The following is a 15,481-nucleotide window of genomic DNA, read 5'->3' as shown; positions in this document are numbered from 1 at the left end:
TGCATTCCAGAGTTCATCTAATTGTTTAGCTGTAGGTGTCTGCTTCTGTTTCCATCAGCTATTGGATGAAGGCTCCAAGATGGCATATAAGGTAGTCATAGATCTCATTATGGGAGAAGGGCTTTTAAGGTAGCCTTTCCACTATTGCTTAGATTGTTAGTTGGGGTCAACCTTGGAGATTTCTGGACATTCCCCTAGTGCCAGATTTCTCTTTAAACTTATAATGGCTTCCTCTATTATGGTATCTACTTCTTGCTTTCCTCTATTCTTCTCCTTACTCTATCTTTTTTATAGCCAGAACCTGGAAGCAACCTAGATGCCCCTCAGCTGAATAATTGATGGAGAAAATGTGGTACATTTATACCATGGAGTGCTTAACAGTGGGAAAAAAATGGAATTGTGATACTCGTAGGCAAATGGATGGAACTAGAAGAAACCAACTTAGTGAGGTAACCCAGTGACAAAAGACAAAAATGGTATATACTAACTCATATATGGATTTTAGACCTAGAACAAAGGAGCAGCAGCCTAAATCCACATTGCCAGAGAAGCTAGGAAACAAGGAGGACCCTAAGAAAGACATACATGGTCCCCCAGAGAAGGGAAAAGGGACAAGATCTCCTGAGCAAATTGGGAGCATGTGGGCAGGGAAGAGGGAGTTAGAAGAAAGAGATGGGGTGAAGAGTATGGAAGAGGAGACTACTTTTCTTAATAGCCATAATAATTTTGTCTCACTGGAAAATCAGTTTTAATACTTTGCTTTGACTTTGTTCTAAATACTTTCTAAGATTGTAAATACTTTGCAGATATTTTTGCATGGTTTTATAAAGTATACGCTTATCATTTATAGTCAAAAGAAAGCCAGGGATTTAATCTGTGTTGAAAAATGCAGTGAAAATGAAAGTCCTTAAAACATTATTTTAGATTTTTAGTATTCTCTAAAGAACCATATTTTACTCTTATGAGATTGTATTCATGAAATATTCTAGCACATAGATAGAATAATAGTGTAATTCTCTCTACTTTTCTTAGTAGATTTGGTCATTCACATTAAATAAAACATTTTTGGTTTCAGGAGCCTGCATCTATGTCTGCTTAAAAGTTAAATCCAGATTTGTATTTCTTTTATGTTGACCAGTCTCACAAATGTAGTGAATGAAACTTAAATATAAAAGGCATTATATCATATTGACACTCACTCATCCATCTATTGATGTGAGCAGGGTAAACATAAACCAGATCATTTTCAAACCAATTCTTTGGCTTTTACCTTATATGACTAAAGTCATATTCCTATAATATAAATTGCTTCCTCTTCTTCCTCTGTCTCCAACGTTCCTTCGTAACAATGGCTGAAAGCTAATTTTGTTTAATATCTAAATGAAGAAATCAATAGTTGAGGTAAAAATATAAATAAAAACAAATTATCTGTAAGCCATCATATTCAGTGCATCCTCAGTGCATTTTCAGTGCACATTTCGCACTGCAATGACAGACTGTAGAAGCAAGCAGGACTGTGTTGAAATTCCTGTGAGTGAAATGAGCTGGGAAATATACCTTAGTTCATTATGGCTACCACTGAGGCAACACTGGCATTTGAAGCTTATTGACAGGTGCCATTGTCTTCTGATCATAGCAATCTCCCCATAATTTAGATGATATATTTAAAGAAAATGAAGACTATTTTCCTTCTCAGTGTTCCTTAGTTTCCTATAGTTCTTTGTAATGGTTAAGGCCTGCTGAGCTTTTCCTTGTCTACTTTAGTATGTCTATTGAAATTTAGCCTATTCACCTCATGTTTAGGAAAGGGCACTAAATTGTTTACTTAATGTAAATTGTTCAATCCTGAAAATATATTTGTTCAAGTAACATTATAAAGATTGTGTATGTTGTACTCATGCATTTAAAAGTGTGTGTGTGTGTGTGTGTGTGTGTGTGTGTGTGTGTGTGTGTGTGTGTAGAATAACAAATAAAGAAAAAGACTACAGATTTGAAAAACAGCAGGGAGGGGTTATGGTGGGCATGGGAAGGGGAGAGAATGTGGGAATTATGCAATTATAATCTCAAAGAAAAAGAAAGCAACCAATAAAAGAGAGACATGCAGACAGAGAAAGTATTGGAGATAGCATAATATTGAGGCAGCTAATTGGTTTTTGTCATTTGAAGATTGTCTTTGCAAATTTACTATTTGTTTTCCATTCTTCTGAGCAAGATTCTAAATTTGAATACTCCTAAATGACAGTGATATTAAACACTAGGGATAATAAGTCTAAGAGAAAGAGAAATGTGTCCTAATACCTAATCGGTCATTCTTTTTTCTTCAGATAGCATTAGACGATGACTCAAAAATGGACCTCTTCAGGATCAACCCTCAGATATCCAGCCATCTGTGACTAAATTATAATTTTTTAAACTTCTCTAATATTAATACATCATACTTTGTTTTAACATAATTCTTAATGTAGAATTTATGAGTGAAAGAGTGTTTTTGAGTTTAAAGCCATCTGAAAAATAATGTCAAATTGCATTCAGTTATTGCTGTAAGGCAAAGGACACAGTCAGGAGACAAAATGGCAGCCCACAGACTGGGAAAAGACATTCACCAACCCCACATCTGACAGAGGGCTGATTTCCAAAATATGCAAAGAACTCAAGAAGCTCGTCTTCAAAACACCCAACAATCCAATTAAAAACTGGGGTACAGAACTAAATAGACAATTCTCAACAGAGGAATCCAAAATGGCTGAAAAACACATAAGTGTTCAACATCCTTAGCCATCAGGAAAATGCAAATTAAAACAATTCTGAGATACCATTTTACTCCTTTTAGAATGACTAAAATCAAAAATAACAATGACAGTTTATGCTGGAGAGGATATGGATAAAGGAGAACACTCCTTCACTCCTGGTGGGAGTGCCAACTTGTACAGCCACTTGGGAAATCAGTATGGCAACCCCTCAGGAAAAGGGGAATCAGTCTACCACAAGATCCAGGAATTCCACTCTTAGGTATAAACCCAAAAGAAGCACATTCATACAAAAGGACATCTGTTCAAAAATGTTCATAGTAGCACTATTTGTAATAGCCAGAGCCTGGAAGCAACCTAGATGCCCTTCAACTGAAGAATTGATAGAGAAAATATGGTATATTTACACAATGAAATACTACTCAGCAGAAAAAAAATGGAATCTTGAAATTTACAGGAAAATGGATGGAATTAGAAGAAATCATTCTGAGTGAGGTAACCCAATCACAAAAAGACAATCATGGTATGTACTTACTCATATGTGGATTTTAGACATAGAACAAAGGATTACCAGCCTACAATCTACACTGCCATAGAAGCTAGGAAACAAGGAGGACCCTAAGAGAGACTTACATGGTCCCCTGGAGAAGGGGAAAGGGACAAGATCTCCTGAGCAAATTGGGAGCACGGGGTGAGGGGAGAGGGAGCTAGGAGACTGAGAAGAGGAGAAGAGGAGGGGTGAGGAGGACATGAGGGAACAGAAAGGTTGAGTCAGAGGAAGAATAGAAGAAAATAAGAAAGGAGATACCATAATAGAGGGAGACATTTTAGGTTTAAAGAGAAATCAGGCACTAGGGAAATGTCTGGAGAGCTACAAAGATGACACCAACTAACAATCTAAGCAACAGAGGAGAGGCTACCTTAATGCCCTCCCCTGATAATGAAATTGATGACTGACTTATATGCCATCCTGTAGCCTTCGTCCCGCAGCTGGTGGAAGTAGAAGCAGACACCCACAGCTAAACACTGAACTGAACTGGAATCCAGTTGCAGAGAAGGATGAGTGATGAGCAAATGGGTCCAGACCAGGCTGGTGAAACCCACAGAAACAGCTGACCTGAACAACGGGGAACACTTGTTCCCCATACTGATAGCTGGGAAATCAGTAGGTGAGTGATCTAGAGCCCAGGAGCATGGGTTTCAGTGAGGAGACTTCGGCAATCTATGGTGCCCCCTGTTGTAGATCAGTACTTATCCCTAGTATAGGTGTGGACTTTGGGAACCCATTCCACATAGAGGGATACTCCCTGAGCCAAGACACATGGGGATGGGCCTAGGCCCTATCCCAAAGGATTTGATAGACTTTTATGACTCCCTATGGAATGCCTCACTCTCCCTGGGGAACTGAAAGGATATGTGATAGGTAGAGTTTTAGTTGTTGGGGGGGGGTCTAGGGGAGGAGAGGAGGGAGTGGAAACTGGGATTGACATGTAAAACAATCTTGTTTCTTACTCAAATTAAAAAGAATCTGTCAAAAAAAGAAATAATTAGAAAAACAATTACATTCATTATGGTCTTCCTGATTAGCCTTTATTCTCATGCATGTATTCATGAATAGTAGTTTATAATTTTAGTTCTAAATTCTACCTGCAAAGCTATTCATGAATAATCACAAAATGTATCTATATTTTATTAGTTTATATCCCATTTAGAACATACACTAGGGTAAAATGAGAATGATTTACTAGAGAGGTCCTTTTACATTGTACATTTAAGGTAATAATACTTGCAACTTCCTCTACAGTCCATTTCCTGCAATTATAAATCACTCTCAGTACATTTGGACTCTATACTGCATGGGAGAGCACACCCAATGATTTGAGAGTTTGTCATCCTTGTTTCCAGGAAAGTGCCTTATGAAGCAAAGGGTGTGACTATGTTTCATCATCCTAACCTAAGAATTCCCCATAAGTATTTACCATAACACTTTTCTTTCTGAAGTCTCTATTACAAAAAAAATGTCAAATTATTAGCTTATTGCTTAGATTCTTAGTTGGAATCATCCTTGTATATCTCTGGACATTTCCCTAGTGCCAGATTTCTCTTTAAACCTATAATGGCTCCCTCTATTATGGTATCTCTTTTCTTGCTCTCCTCTATTCTTCCCCCAACTCAATCTTCCTGATTCCTCATGTCCTCCTCCTCCTCCCTCCATTTCTCCCCTTATCTTTCTCCTTTCCCCATAAAGGGATACTCTCTCAGCCTAGTCACATGGGGGAGGGCCTAGGCCCTGCCTCAAATGATGTGACAGACTTTGATGATTCCCCATGGAACTCCTCATCCTCCCTGGGGAGCAGGAGGAGGATGAAATGGGGGGTCATTTGGTAGTATGGGAGAATGAGAGGGAGAGGGAATAGGAATTGATATGTAAAATAAGATTGTTTCTAATTTAAATTTTAAAATGTGTATAAAAATTAACTTATTAAGAAGAAAATATGACACAAGGAAATGCTTGAAGGGAAATATTTCTGCATCTACACATATAATCTTTGTGTATGTGTGTTTGTATTTGGATATTAATGTGTAACTATGGGTTGTGCCAAAGCTCACATTTCAAGCTCAGTAGACAACCTTGATGACAAGATTGTCAATCCCTGCCTCCACAGATGCAGCATCTTTTGTTTGTTACTGTTTTACAGTTTTGTTTTACAAGCAATTGATACTTCGGCCGGCCTTAGGGATTCATATTCATGCCAAGTGCTTGTGTAGCATGGGGTTTGACTCACTGAGCCATATCTTGTCCACATGCCTATATTTCACCTTTAGCTGTATTTATATCTATACCTATATCATTATCTATCTTTATCTCTATACACTCTAGTGAACTTTACCCAGCTGATACATCATAATATAATGGCCAAACAAGTGCTATTCCAGCTGTCCTAGGGATTCAAATTCATGTCCATTGCTCATGTAGCTTGAGATATGACTCCTTGAGCCATCTCTTGTCCATGTGCCTATATTTTATCTGTAGCTATATATGTATGCATAGCTGTATCATGGTCTATATTTAGTTCTTTACAATCTGGTGAACTTCATCTCTGTGAAACTCTGTAACGTAATGGCCATCACCAATCCTTCCTTTAGCCCTTGCTTATGACTATCAGAAAAGAACATATTATCTTGTAAAATGGATACATTCAATTCTTAGCAGAATGTTATCTGCAGGCATTTAACAAAATGATGCTTGATGGGAGTTTATTTCACTTTACATTCACAACATTCCTTTGACATTAACTTTTTATTTTACCGCAGCACCCAGAATATGCACTTTATGTGAGCTGAGATTGCCCTTAAGAGAGAATGGGTTTTAACAGCTGTAGACAGGAACATTAGGAGATGGGTTGGATTTTTAAATCCAGAAGTAGTGAAGGGTTTTACCTGTTGATCCATCATTTCAAAGTCATATTAATAGCAAGCAATTAGGTTTCTTCCACTTAGAGTGCTTTCTGCTGATTTCTCTCTGAGAAAGAGTGAAGTAATCTATACCTCTTATCCTATGAAATAGCACTCTTTACTCAAAGACAGTACACTGAAAACTAAATATGAAACATAAATAATGAAACATTTATATTTAAGAATTAAAAGGAAATCAAATTTCTCTGTTATTGCCAATGACATAGAATTGGTCATTCTGGGCATTTGCTATCAATGAGGTATATAAATGAGTTAATACACAGAAATCATAGAAAAAATTGTTTGTAAAATATGCATCCATCTACAGTTAACAGGTAAATAGAAAAATAGGAACACTCTTTGGCTAATATCTAAATGGATATCTATAAATCCATAATTCATGTGATTATATAAAAGTCTGATGCCAAAATGCTGTAGCTGAGTATAGCTATTTCCACCAGAAGTCATCTAGACCAAAGATTATTATTTAGATATTATATCATACAGTTCTCCCTGCTTAGCCAATTATAACTGTTATAAGAGCAACTGTTTTCAAACTTCCATATATTTAAATATAACAAGAAATTTCTAAAATGTCAATTTCTGGATTCTTTCAGAAAATATGTGTATATGAATTCTAAAATCTGATGCCAGAATGTTCACATGATGACTATAGTTTACTGAGAGAATACCAAATTGGGCACAGATTCAATATAAACAGATAACTGGTGTTGTGAGCAGCTGAGAGATTAAGACTCCTGAATACTTCTTTTTTAAATCATTTTTTATTTGAATTACAAACAAGATTTAATTACATGACAATTCCTGTTCCCTTATCCCTCCCTTCATTCCCTACCACTCCCCCCAACTAAAACCCTATCACATATCCTTTCTTCTAATCTACACCTGACTCAACCTTTCTGCTCCCTCATGACCTCTGCATCCTTCCTCTTCTTCCCTTCTCATTCTCGTAGCTCCCTCACCCCTCTACCCATGCTCTCAATTTGCTCAGGGGATCCTGACCCTTTCTCCTCTTCTCCAGGGGACAATGTTTGTTTCTTTTAGGGTCCTCCTTGTTTAATAGTTTCTCTGGCAGTGTGGATTGTAGGCTGGTAATCTTGTCTTACTCTATGTCTAAAATCCACATATGAGGGAATAAATATCATGTTTGTCATTTTGGAATTGGGTTACCTCGCTCAGAATGGTTTTTTCCAGTTCCATCCATTTTGCTGCAAATTTCAAGATTCCATTTTTTTTCTGCTGAGTAGTACTCCATTGTGTAAATGTACCACATTTTCTCTATCCATTCTTTGGTTGAGGGGCATCAAGGCTGCATCCAGTTTCTGGCTATTACAAATAGTGCTGCTATGAACATCATTGAACAGATGTCTTTGTTGTATGAATGTGTTTCTTTTGGGTATATGCCTAGGAGTGGAATTGCTGGATCTTGTGGTAGACTGATTCCCATTTTCTTGAAGGACTCCTGAATACTTCTATCTGAACAAAAAGTTGTTTATGCAGTGGTCTCTGCCCTATAGTCAGATGTGATCCTCTGGGCTTCAGTCTCTACCCAAGGGTCAGAGACTAGAGTCCATCCTTTGGACTTTTTTTTGGCATATCCTTCAATGCTTTGATACAACAAAAGAGTTATATTTAGAAACTGTCCAAGATTTCTGGCATGCAACTCCTTGTAATTTAGTGAGGGATTTTCTGCTCTCAAGAGCTGATATTATGTAAACCCCTAGACAGCTTTAAGATAGAGGCTTCTCACCAGAACCCAAGGCAAGCCTGAGCTGCAAACCTTCATCTTTCAGCAACAAGAGAGAGAACAGGAGCCGAAGTTGTATGAAAGTCAAGTCTGTATAATGAAATATCCAGAAAAGCTCCTAGATTTGGGGTTCAGGATCTTTGTTTAGAAAAATTATTCACATATTAGATTAGGCAGCATGTTTTAACTCTATGAAAACTAAGGAACATGGCTTATACTTTTCCCCATTTTAAGCTAGACTCTGTTGGTTCTTATTTTCAATAGTAAAGTATAATAAAAATACTTTTATACAAATTAATTGAATTGTTCTAGAACACATTGAAATCTGGGAAGAAAAATGTAGGAACTCCCAGCTTTGTAAGAATGTAATAAATGATTTGAGGATCAGCATTTGCCTCTGGTCCCTGAAATGGAAGAAGTCTTGTGAGACCAAACCTTCAAATCTGTGATGCAAGACTAATTCTATGTAGTTAGTGTTACTACATCTAATTAATCTGGGAGAATTGAACAATTTATATAAGAAAACAGCAAATATTTACTATTCAGTGGAAAATATCTTCAGGGGTTTTGCTTTGAATATATTGAAACAATAAATAATTAGTAAAAGTTTACTTTATGAAGTCCTAAGGCATGTATACCAGTAAGTGAATTAACTATATATAAATCTAAATTGAAACACAATAGGTGATTTTAGTCATATTTAATATATATGCTTTAAAGCATTTATGATATGAAGTTATATTAGAATATCAGTTATTTGTCTTAGCAGTTTCAAAGGATTATAGTGATATTTGTCATTGCTCTCTTCACTGTTACCATAGTGGCATGCAAATTAGTAATTGGGCAGCTGGTGCTTGAAGTAGTTCAGGAGCAGGAATAATAGGAATGTGTTCCAAAATCATGTGTTAAGAACTTCAAAATTTTCCTTATAAATTGTAGGTTTTTATTATTATCAGATTTTATTGGTAAGAATTTCTGTTTTAATTAACTTATTGTTAGACGTCACACTTGCTTTGGTAAAGTTTTAATACAGACTGAGGTGGTTTTTGAGACAATTTAATCCAGACTTATTGAAGTAAAGAAAACCACTAAGCTAGGAGGTCACAGCCTTTCCTAAACTGATGCACAGCCTGGGGTAACAGCAGGAACTTCTGACTTACTTTTAGAACCTCTAAGTTTATAGATTAAAAATCATTTAAAGAACCTTTCCAAATCCAGGGAGGACTTTGCATTATTATTATTAATTGCTGATCAAATACATTTCTTTAATACAAAGAACAACTTTTTGGTTCATTGTCTTTTAAACTTAATTGCAAAGTAGTATTTTGGAGGAAGACACGAGTGTGTTTCCTTGAGAAAACAGATGTGAGCTTTTCATCTTCCTATCACTGGCCACTAAACACATATAAACCACACATGATAAAGATAATGTTGTGGTTTCAGTCTTCTTCTGTTGACTTTGGATACTTGTCTATTAAACAGACTTTAAAAATGAATGGCAGTTACTTCACAAATTTTGTAAGAATTATTGTCATTTTAGAGTTATGTGTCTCCTGTGTGATTATATAAATGAAGGCTGTGCATAATGTTCTTGTCTATGAGAAGCATATTTTTAGACATATCTGCTCAAATCACTATGACCTAAGCTATTATACTTTTTCAATTATAGGAATATATGTGTAACAATATCCTACTAACATAATATTATAATGTCAAGGTTAATATGGCACAGTTTTTTCCCAAATTTCATCATATTATTTTTATTGCTAGCAACTAACACCCAACCATAAATAAATAAATAAATATATTTTGAATGAATAACTAAAAGTTGGAAATGAAGCAGAAGAAGCAACATACAAAAAAACAATCTGATTTGTTCAATATTCAAAAAAGCTTGAAATGAAAGAACAATTTCATATCAATGGTGTTTAAAGCAGTGGTATTATCAGGTAGTGTTTTGTGCAGCGACTGATATGTAGTACTTTGTAAATTATATATTGTAACTTAATTTAAATGACCTTTACCATAACAGAAAATTGGTGAAAATATGCATTGATGGGTTATTAATCTTTGAACTGCATGTGTATTTTGCACAAATTATAAACATCCATGAAGGGAACTCAATCAGAAGAATAATCAGCTATTAGGCAAGAAGGAATGGGTATATGCAGTCCTAGAAAAATCTAGAATGTAAAGAATTTCATTAGGATAATCTTTAGAGATGGTCAGTAACAGAGAAGGAGCCTTTTAGACAGGGAGACAACCACAGACATCTGGAGAGATAATATTGACCACAGTGGTGTTCTAGTAACTGATAACAATGGACAGGACTAGTGGGAAGTATCTTGAAAGAATAATATGAGCAGTAACTTAAGAAAATAATTCATTCATTTTACAGAATATATGAAGGCTACCCAGAAATCTAAAAAATTGGTAGAGGGACTTAGTTTATATTTTAGAACAACAGGCTAGTTATACAAGTAGACCAGAGCTGTTGAAATGAACAAAGGTGAGATGGATCAGTCTTATGGTGCCACGATGTTTCTGACCACCAATAGACAGCAAGATTGTCCTGGAAGTAGTAGAGAAGTGAGGCCAATTAGAGTACTGCATGGATGCTTGCAAAGGGAAGAGTGGAGGATTCTCCTTTCAGTCCCGCACAAGTATAGACCATGTATCAAAATATAGTCTTCTTATTTATTTTATGTTTTTGACCTTAGAATATAATTATGCAAATATTACATTTCCCTTTCTCCTTCCAAACTCTTTGGCATTTGCATTTCTCTGCTCCCTTTTAAATTCATGGTCTCCTTTTTTATTAATTGTTGCTACACACACACACACACACACGTGTGTGTGTGTGTATACTCAAATTTCCAAGGTAGGTAAAGATGTAGAAAGATAAATAGCAAATTAGCATACACACAAATAAGTACATGTACTCTATTACAATAAGTGCTAAAGATTATGCAAGCTAAATTTGGGAGCACTGACAAAAGGAAGGACATAAAATGAAGAATATAATGCGAACATTACTGAATAAAGCTGATTTGCATTGAATTGAGGTACTGCCAAAATAATGGGGCAAAAATGTCTTCCAGGATCTTTACAGTACACAGCTCTGGGAATGAGATTTCACCTGAGGGAAAGAGGTGAAAGTCAGCTGCGTAGAGACAATGGCCGAGTCTAGGAGAGGACTCTCTTCTGACAAATGATCAGATATCCCCAGCCCCAACAAAAATGAGGAAACATAGTGAGTCACAGAATACCAGAACTTCTTTTAAACTGTCAAGTACACTGATGATAAACTTTTATGAGACTTTGCTGATGTATAGAGAATTTACTTTTTCCTGTATTTGCAAAATTGGACTAGTACGCAGTAAGTCCTATGATTTAAGGAAAGGGAAGCAGGATGTAGACCTCTTTTCTTATTGTTGGAAAAATCTTTACAAAGGATGTCTTATCACCTTGCTTCAGAACTCCATCTACTATAAACAAGTCATGTAAAATGAGTGCTTATTGTTCATATAAAACTTCTTGCTGATCACTCCATAGTGAATATATGGATCAAAATTCTCAGGACAATCCTCTGGTCATGAAATTGAATGCCTAATCTCCCAAAATAATTTACAATGGGAAAGATCAATATCTTGTGACAACTAGATTTCTGATATTTCTTACCATTTGGATTAGTACTTTCTTGTGTAAAGAAAGCAATCGTGATATTATTTTAACTTGAAACACTTACTGCACAAAAGCCATCTACAAAAAAACAATCAATCCATTGGTATCTCAAAACTCTTCATTGTAATTCAATTCTATATATATATATATAGAGAGAGAATATATATATATATATATATATATATATATATATATATATTCCTAAATGTAATCTGTTCTGTCAGTATATAATGTTATGTTTTCAGGGTTGACAATTTGACACTAAACAAACAGCATGCAATGACAACTAAAAAAAAAAGAGGACATGAATTTGAAGGGTAGTGGTAAGGGGTATATGGGAGGGGTTTGGAAGGAGGAAAGGGAATGGAAAAATGTCAAAAATTTAAATTTTGATGAATACAACTGTAAGAGCATAATTCCCTCAAAAATGTTAAAGTAAAAAAAAAAGTGAGATCTGAATAGCTAATTCATATGTGTCTCTGGTTTTTCTTTCTGACATCTGTCAACCTTGCAATACATTTTTATATATGCAAGGTTATGACAAAACATAAGCAACAGGAACAGCCACTTATTCTCAATGCAAATATTAAATAGAGTACCCCTCATATAAATGTGAAATGACTCAGGAATAGAAGTGATGCATGATACTGTTTCTTACTGTCTTTAGTTTAAGTATGAATGCCTGATTTTATCAGTCTTTGAAAATTAAGCATTGATAGGCCAGAGGTTCCAGAGAATAAAGTCTATAGCTTTGTCTTTTATTTTTCTAAGCCCACTATTTTTTGGTTTTGACACTTCCCTTTAAAGCAAGTTTCCACCCACACTCTCTTGTTCCGTTTTAAAAACCACTATACACTTTGAAGAAAAAGAAATAGAACAAACTAAATCGACATTAGTTTCAATACAACAAATCATTAGATGATATGAGAAGTTACGTTTCACACATTTGCAATTAAGCAATTACAGGTGTGAGTTCAGCTATCAAACATAGCAGTCTAAAGTTTGACGTACCTGAGCTGCCAAAAGCAGACTCCTGGAGATCCCACTGACTGGAGCCGTTAGAGAGTTCAGTCAGACTGGATACAGTAAAATCAGTGTTGGAAGCCCGTTCATGTCTGAAGACTTTGGGAGACAGATTATGCAGTTCAAATTTTCCAGCTGACATTGCAGAAGTTTCAAGGAGCTCTGTAAAGCGAGACTATACTACTGCAGTCTTAAAAATCAGTGGAAAGAGTGAAGGTTACCATCCTGGCCAGTAGTAACTAGACTTACTTGCAATTATGATTACTTGGAAATCCAAGAGAAATAAAATCTATAAGGCTGATGGAGGCTTTTATACTAACATCTCTCCTAGGCAAGTGACTTCCACAGGATGGATGGCTTTTAGAATTGCTTTCCTTGGAAATATCCTGTGCTTTTAAAAGATAGCAGCACTCAGCCCTTCTCAAGGGAGTCTGCAGTGAAAATAAAATGGGCCGAGTGAAGAGATCTGCAAAGCTGCAGGACAAGATGCTGCATTTGCTATGTTTTGTTCAAGATGAAGTCTCTATCTATAGTTCAGGCTAGACTGAGTCTCATTATGTAGCCAGAATTCTGGGATTACAGGTGTGCAGCACCATGATTTACAACAGATTCTTGCAATTTGGTTCTGGAATCTCTCATTCATATTTTTGAAGAAAAGACATCAGCTGAACAGTGCTAAGACCATTCAAGAAATTTAAGCATGTCTGTTGGGCATTTCATCACAAGAATTATGTATTTGGAAGTTAATCCTAAATGATATAGCCTGTCTCAGCATTTAGTCCTGAGGACTATTGAATAATGACTGTGATTCACTGTAGATGATATTACCAACTGGTTACAGACTCTGTGGAAACCAGTATGGATTTCTCAAAAAGGAAAATAGAATTACCACATGACCTGGTTATACCACTATTTACCTAAAGGAACCTGTACTATACATAGACGATATTGTAAATTATGTTCATTGCTTCTCTATTTCATGATGTTCGCTGCCTCAGGGGGTGGTATGAGTATGTGCATACATGAATGTGTGTGTGTGTGTGTTTGTTAGATTTTTTTTATTTAGGGTTGAGAATGCAACAGTCAATTATTCTCAGCACTTTGGCAAACTGTGAGTCTCTAAATCCAACACTATAAGCATAGGGAGGAAGCTTCCAACTTAGTTCTAGCTTGTTCTCTGTGTTCTGTATTGAAAGTCTATGTTGTCTTCACCAACAAGTCTTCACCATCTAGCTCTTGACGATATATAGTATTTGAGAGATACTGGGGACTCCTGATCAACAAATCATAGACAGTAATATAAATCTGACACAGGCATTTTTTAATAAATTAATAAAACAGATTCATGGCTGCCCAGATATAAATATATATGAGGGAAAGGCAGTTTTGTTCTACCTGCCTATCATCACTTCTTGGTGTAAACACATGTCCTTGTTGCTACTACCAGTGTTGTTATGCTTGACTAACATCATGCTCTGACTTTTTCCAGTTCCAGTGTGTACCAAAGACTAGCAGCTCTTCTCTTCAGAATGCTGGCAGCCATTGTTAGAATATCCAACTCATATCATGTAATCCAATCTAAAAATCTTTCTAAAATAAGTAATGTTCCATTGTGATGCTTTTATATATTTAATTTCAATGAATTACCTTCTTCCAGCTATGTCCTCATCTACATGTTTTATTTCTATATTGTACTCTTTTGCCCTCACTCTCCATATACTCCCCATCCATTTTGCTCTACCTTTTTTTCTTACTCATTACTTAAAAGTCTATCTTTTTATTGTAATGTGGATCTGGTTTTAGCTTCCTGGTCTTTACTGATGTATACTCCCATCTAGATATATTCAATAGTTAGATGCTAGGATTCATAAATGAGAGAGCATATAACAATTGTCTTTCTGAGCCCAGATAACCCCAATATGATTTCTAGTTTCAGCTAGTTTTATTTCCTGAAATCTTACTTTTCTTTGTGCCTGAATAAAATCTCTGTAAGTATTTTCATAATCCATTTATTGGTTAATGGACATCTATGGTAATTACATAGTACTTTCTGTTGTGAACACAGCAATTATAAACAGAGATGTACAACTATATTTCTCAAAATGTGTAGAGTCCCATAAGTATATGCCCAGAAGTGATATTAGTGGGATATTTTTGGGAAGTCTCCAAAATCATTCCAGAATGGATGTGCTTGTCTATATTCCAAGAAGAGTGGAAATTTTCTTAATTTTCACATCCTTGCCAAAATATTTTCCATTCATTTCTCAATGATAGCCATTCTAATTGAGGATCAGATAGAATCACAGAATAGTTTATGTCTTTTTAATTAAAAATTTAATTTAATTAAAAATTGTAACATTTCCCACTTCTCTCTCCTCCCATCAACCCCTCTTATGCCATGCTTACTCCTTCATGGCCTCTCCTCTCTCTCTCTCTCTCTCTCTCTCTCTCTCTCTCTCTCTCTCTCTCTCTTTCTGTCACACCACACACACACACACACACACACACACACACACAAACACATCCTGGTAAGTCCTTTTAGGTTTGGTTATATGTATATATTTTCAGGGCTTAGTGTTGGATAATTAGAGAACTTGTCTTTAGGGAAGATTCATTCTATTTTGGCAGTACTTACTTGCCTGTAGCTTTTTGTCTGGGAGTGTGGCCTTGGGAGGTTTTATCCCCTCAGTGTTAGCATGTCTGTTGGTGTTGTCATTATTCATGTCTTATTTAGGCAGACATTGTTAAGGTCTGTGGGTGTAATTTTCCTGAAAGCTCATAAAGCTATAAAATTTTATCTGGA

General features: G+C 35.8%; 1 protein-coding gene across 1 annotated transcript in view; it reads right to left on the bottom strand.

Annotated features, from left to right (window-relative positions):
• The window catches only part of Ano3 (anoctamin 3), a 321,996-nt gene extending 309,176 nt beyond the window's left edge, over positions 1-12,820 (bottom strand). Inside the window, exon 1 of the mRNA XM_027422285.2 lies at positions 12,667-12,820. Within this exon, the coding sequence (XP_027278086.2) occupies positions 12,667-12,820 (154 nt within the window). The remainder of the gene's footprint in view (positions 1-12,666) is intronic.
• Positions 12,821-15,481: the final 2,661 nt, after the last annotated feature.

This window comes from Cricetulus griseus, chromosome 6 (assembly GCF_003668045.3).
Source record: "Cricetulus griseus strain 17A/GY chromosome 6, alternate assembly CriGri-PICRH-1.0, whole genome shotgun sequence".
Classification (NCBI taxonomy): domain Eukaryota; kingdom Metazoa; phylum Chordata; class Mammalia; order Rodentia; family Cricetidae; genus Cricetulus; species Cricetulus griseus.
Note: the sequence above shows the minus strand (reverse complement) of the source record. Positions and strands in the feature narration are given on the sequence as shown.